This window comes from Nanorana parkeri, unplaced genomic scaffold, assembly GCF_000935625.1.
Source record: "Nanorana parkeri isolate BGI_ZX_2015 unplaced genomic scaffold, ASM93562v1 scaffold1234, whole genome shotgun sequence".
Taxonomy (NCBI): domain Eukaryota; kingdom Metazoa; phylum Chordata; class Amphibia; order Anura; family Dicroglossidae; genus Nanorana; species Nanorana parkeri.
The window spans coordinates 345,330-351,329 of record NW_017307502.1 but is presented as its reverse complement, the minus strand read 5'-3'; the positions used below and the strand labels follow the sequence as shown (position 1 = coordinate 351,329).

Here is a 6,000-nt window from a genome sequence, read left to right as displayed (position 1 = left end):
TATATATATATTTTATCTGTGTAAATGGAGCTTTGGGAAACTCTGATCAGTTTTGTCTATTTTTGTAGGAATGACCTATTGGCACACCTGAGGAATTATAATCTTTATTATGAAGGACAGAACCTTCAGCTGAGGCATCGAGAGGTAAAGTAATAAGATGTAATGTCTACTGTTACATCTGAGAACATTATCATTACAGGCCATTAATAATAAAGTGCCAACGTATTAAACAGCACCATACATATACTTATGTCAATTACACTTTGAGCCCAGTGCACTAATATAGCTGGTTGAGTACAGATGCGAATTGTCGCATCCAGTAGATAAGAGGAAACACTTCCTCCTGTCTGATCATCCTTCACCCACATTCCTCCTCTCTGGCAGACATAGTGACTGTACCTAGGCACAATAGTTTGGAACTCAATAACTACTTCTTCATATTAAAACATTAAGTAATTTCTACAAATGTAATTATTGTTATATACTTTGACCTGTCAGGAATTTATTCATGGAAGCTTTTTTGGTGATGGTCTCATCTATGTCCTTTTATAAAGTGGACCCTTTACAGGAAACCAATAGGGACATCCCTGTCCTAAGCTAAAATTCTTACTAACATCATTGGGTCTTTTATTAGGGTCTGTTGGCAAATTTTCTAACATCCGTAGCAGTGAATTCAGTAAGAATGGAAAACTCAGTGATTAAATTAAATGAATAGTTCATTGAAGGCAAACTGCCGTTCCAGATCAGAAGGCATGGACCGAGGCAGGTCTACCATTATCCATTGTAAAGTTCTGCCTATGTACACTATTCTTAGGAAATATTTCTATTTTATATAAAGATTGTCTGCCCGCTCATCACAGGAAGAAGATGAGCTGATTGTGGAAGGACTGCTGAATATTTTCTGGGGTTTAAGACGGCCCATCAGGCTTCAGATGCAAGATGACAATGAAAGAATACGCCCGCCTCCATCTTCTACATCCTGGCATTCTGGGTGCAACCTCCTCACTCAGGGGTAAGGTTTCGGAGCTGCTCTTATCTCATACGTCATCTGTCATATTATTTCTCTGGTAGTACACTCTGCATTGAGCTAGCTTGTTTGAGCAAGCCATTAACAGTTTAAATGCGATCACTGAGGTCACTCTGAGCAAAGCTTAAAGTGGAACTACTAGATTCCATCTTAGCCTCTATTTGGATTGCAGTTGTCATGGTGCTCCATGTGTGAGGGTGGAGGAGGGCTACTTTTGTTCCCCATGGCCCTTTGTGTGTTGTAAAGTAGCCACTGCTCCAAGCTATGAAGTATTAATAGGCAAATAAGTTTTTGGCTTAGTCCACTGGTGCTTTATTTATCACTTTGCTTATTTTATACTGGCTTTTAAAAATAATATTTTGATAATAAAAATATTTGTGTGAAAGGTTAAGTGCAGTGTAACACTTTAGGTTATTAAATATTGCACTCATTATAGAGGTCTATGCATCTCTCCAAAAAGAGGGACAGAGGGATTCAGTTGGGTGGACACAGACACATACATCCCTATATAAAAGGAATGCGGTTATGTAAACTTTATTTTTTATTTTGGATACAATGGGAAATGGCTAAATCTTATGTCTATATTGTATTGCTTGTAATGGGACGAATAAACCATCATGTGCACAAATCACATTCCAAATTACTAGATAGAAAATTGAATTTGTTTATCTCATACTAGACAGAAAATGAAATGTTTGCATCATTGCGTAAACTATCAGAGAGATGTAATCAAGACAATCTAAAATCACTTAAGATATGAAAGCAGGCCCTGCTTTTTATTGATATTTTAATACATTTCAAGGGTGTTGCAACTGAGCTGCTCTTCCATTGCTAGAAAAGGAAATGTTAAAGTGACCCAAAACTCAGGAGTTAAATCTTAAAAGTGCATTCAAGTACCCTTTTAAAGGGACATTAAACACTCTGGGGTTTTTGCATATGTCTACTGCTAGCAACCAGTAGATATATGCAGAAACATAAAAAAATACAAAAGTTACCAAATAGGTTTAAACTTACCTGTGTCTCTGCCTCGTGCTCCAGTCCGAAGATCTGAAGATTCTCGGGCGGCCGCAAAGGATAATGGGGCGGGTGCAGTAGAGATCTTCGGCCCGGGTAAGAGAAGAGACACAGCGTAAGTCAATGCACGCAGCCCAGCAGCGTGCACCCGCACAGACATCGTGGGACAGGAAAGGAAAGGAAGAGACAGGAGTCAGTGTTGGATCAGAGAGCGGCACCAGCGCTGGAGGAACTTCTGAAAACTACTGGAAAGAAGAAGATGATCGGATCAAGAGGCATCATTTAAAGTAAGTCCTTAAAGCAGCATGGGGGGGGAGGGGGCTGTTTTGCCTTTTAATATCACTTTAACTACTAACAAAAATGTATCACTCGGCTGTAAATCCTCAAATCATCTCTGAATTGGTGCTGACACTGTCCTTCCTTCTGGAGGGGGGTGGGGGGGGGGGCTACTTTTATACCCCATGGTCCCTGTGTATGTTGTAAAGTAGTCGCCGCTCCAAGCTCGCTCCTGTGATGGACTACATGTTTAGTTTACTAATTTGTATTGAGATTGTAGTCCATTACAGAAGCAAGCTTGGAGCGGTGACTACTTTACAACACACAGAGGGACCATGGGGAACAAAAGTAGCCCCCCTCCAGAAGGAAGGACAGTGTTGGCACCGATTCAGAGATGATTTGAGGATCTACAGCCGAGTGATACACAAATAAGATACATTATTGTTAATAGTTAAGGTACTTGAATGCATTTTTAAGATTTAACTCCCTAGTTTAGTGTCCCAGAAAATCTATGTATTTGTTGATTTTGCAATTTATTGCCGTAGAAATTCCCTTTACACGGGATTGTGTCTTTTAATTAGAAGCGCCATGTTGCACATTGCAGTGGACCCATCTATTGCACAGCATATAGTCTCATATAGTCAAATAGCAGTTATTTTGAATATCCTTGCATATAATAATAAATAGACCGTCTCAATGGCGTATGTCTTTATTATTCAAATCAATTAATCAGATGAAAATCAGGAAATAGAAGGGAGAATGTGTTTGGATGATTTGGATGATATGGCTGATGCCGACCCTTTTTGTTTTTTTTGATACATGAAAAATCCTGACACGTCCCCTATCTAGCTCTAGTTTTATCTGATCGGAGCAGCTGAACAGTTACTGTTCTGGGCTCTGGATGGGGTGGGAGGCTGGGTTCATAAGGCCTTTTTTTTTGGCAATATCCCGTGACTTCTAGATTCCAGGCACTGCTTCCAAACATAACAAAGAAGAACACTGAGCTTCAGGACATGTGAAAATCATCTGTGCAGCTATTTTATGGCTGGAAACAAATCTTTCCATGATTAGTTAAAGCTGTCCAAAATACAGAGCTTGGCAACAGATAACAACTCGACAACAGCTACTATTGATGTTTATACCCGCTGTTCATTCAGTGTGCACTGATCCTTGTGGGCGAGGGGAGACTTTGTGGAAATAGAAAACAACTGCTAACTTGGGTTTTAGAACGTCAATCTCCGAGGCTGTCATGCCTATCCTTGAGACTGGATGGAGGAATCTCCCGCTGGGCCAAGCTTCAGTATCTTTCTAGTCCACCCCTCTGGCTGTCAAAATACCTGAACAATGTTTAGCGTAGATTGAGGAATCTGTTGCACTTTTTCCATCTGACCATAGAAAATCAGCATATAGTCTATAGGTGTATGGACAGCTTTAGACAAATCCCTTCCGCCTCACTTCCCCTTCACTGCAGCAGCCAAAGGTCCATGAGTCATTCCGTCCTATACACAGTGTATAGGACGTCAGGATGGCGAGGAACATGCCATTACTGCAGCAGAGAAAGATAGGCAGGAAGGAGCACTGTCACAGCCAGCTCGCTCCGAGGATCAGGTAAAAATAACTTAATATGTTTTTTTCCTCCCTAGACAAAAATGAGCACTTAACCCTTGCAGTATGGGTGCAGCCCCACTGCAAGGGTTAATGATAATGTTCTCTGGAGTTCTGGTTTAAGTAAAGGTTCCTATTTGACAGTTTAAACAAGTCCCAAATCCAGTTACTATGTGATGCACAAGCCTTCTAAAGTAAACAAAAACTTCCTTTACCCCCCCCGACTGAACCAAGTCCCACTTAATTTGTGTCTCAAAAGCTCCCCTTCCCAGACACTGCAGCTCACAGTGGGACGGTTTCAGCAACAGAGGCAGTGCTGTCAGTACAGAAAGCAGTGTGTAGGAATAGGTGCTGATTGATAGGCTACATGCTTGTGAATCAGCAGTGACAATGCTGTTCGCTACATCTTCACATCCCACTGTAGTGCAAGCAGGCACAGGCTATATGAGAGCGGCAACTCTGCTCTAAATTCAGGAGCAGTGCAACATCTTTGCCACCCCATCACAGGGAGATGCATTAGATTGACTGGCAGGATGCACAGGTATTGGACTTTGCAGGGGACCAAGAAAACTGTATGTGCAGGTGACCTTATAATTAAGTGCTGCAGCCCTAATTTTTTTTAAGGAAGGCCATAGAATGAATCCTCTGATCATTCACGGCTGTTTCTTTTCAAACAAAACCCAGAATGGAAGGAGATTAGGAAAATATAACCGTTTGCGCCCTGACTGTCTGACTGTTGATGTGTGTTTTCTATCATTCTTGCCTTATTTTTGCACTGTCTGGTATACCCAAATAACTGCCATTACACAAGCCCTGATGGAGGAGAGGTTGTGAACCTCCAAATGTAATTTGCTAAATCCTCTGACCTGTTGTCAAGATGAACCAGTTGACATCCGCGGTGTTAAACCCCCTTCCCATCCAGGCCATTTTTCAGTATTCAGCGCTGCGGTACTTTGACTGACATTTATTCCGTCATTCAGCGCTGTACTGAAATGAATTTTATACCCTTTTTTGGGGACAGATAGAGCTTTCTTTTGGTGGTATTTATTCACCACTGGGGTTTTTATTTTTTTAGTATATTAAGGAAAAATTACCGAAATGTAAAAAAAAAACAGTTTCCCCTTTATTAAATGATAAAACATTTATTATTACCCAATTTTTTGGTAAAATATAAAAGACGGGGTCACGTCGGGTAAAAAGACACCAAACATGTCAAGCCTTAAAATTGTGTGCGCGCGCGCGAAACCTCAAAAAACGATAATACCCAAAATTGGCCATAGGCGACGCTTTAAAAGCTGTTACCGCTCATCAGTTTAGTGTTATCAGTGATTGATGGCCCTAAAATGATTGCTCTCACTGCGATGTTCGCGGCGATATGTAACATGTGTAGCGCAATTGTAATTTTTGCGCGCTGGGGCACCGGACGCGTATTTACGTTTATAGGCGCGTAAACGTGGGGGTGGGGGAGTTAAACATTTTGGGGGGGTTTTTTCCCCTTTTTTTATATGTGGCTTTTATTTTATTTTATTTTTTTATGTGTTACTTTTCTTTTTTTTTATTTATATTTTTTTTTTTGCACTTATTGTTATTGCTATTATATAGGGGGATAACAACCCCCTATATAATAGCAAAGGCACACTGACAGGTCCTCTTTATGGAGATATTAGGGGTCTCTAGGACCCCTAATATCACCTATGGACCCCAAAAGAAGCTGATAAAGCAGAGATCTGCTTTATCAGCTTCTTCTCTCTGGCTATAGCAGCCAGATGACTGACAGGTGAATGCGGAAGTGATGTAATGGTGCCGCGAACGAGCACATATATGGACCCGCTGATCGCCTATATGTGAAACACCCGGTAACGGGTGTGTGCAACGGTCGGGTCTTTTCTGCCCGTGCGTGCCCGCTAGGGGGCGCGCGCGAGCAGAAAAAAATTGCCGTCTGGAGACGGCAACCCGCCAATGCAGCAGTGCCGTCCGTCCGTTTTTTTACTACGGGCGGACGGCAAGAGGTTAAAGCCTTGTTCACACCAAATGCAGAGCAGATCTGCATGAGTTTCTGCACACGCAGTGCAGTGGGT

At 41.6% G+C, this 6,000-nt stretch overlaps 1 protein-coding gene across 1 annotated transcript in view; it reads left to right on the top strand.

Moving 5' to 3' along the window:
* The window catches only part of RASSF2 (Ras association domain family member 2), a 41,589-nt gene that overhangs the window by 13,220 nt on the left and 22,369 nt on the right, over positions 1-6,000 (top strand). The window contains exons 3-4 of the mRNA XM_018568723.1: positions 69-144; positions 861-1,012. Of these exons, the coding sequence (XP_018424225.1) occupies positions 69-144; positions 861-1,012 (228 nt within the window). The remainder of the gene's footprint in view (positions 1-68; positions 145-860; positions 1,013-6,000) is intronic.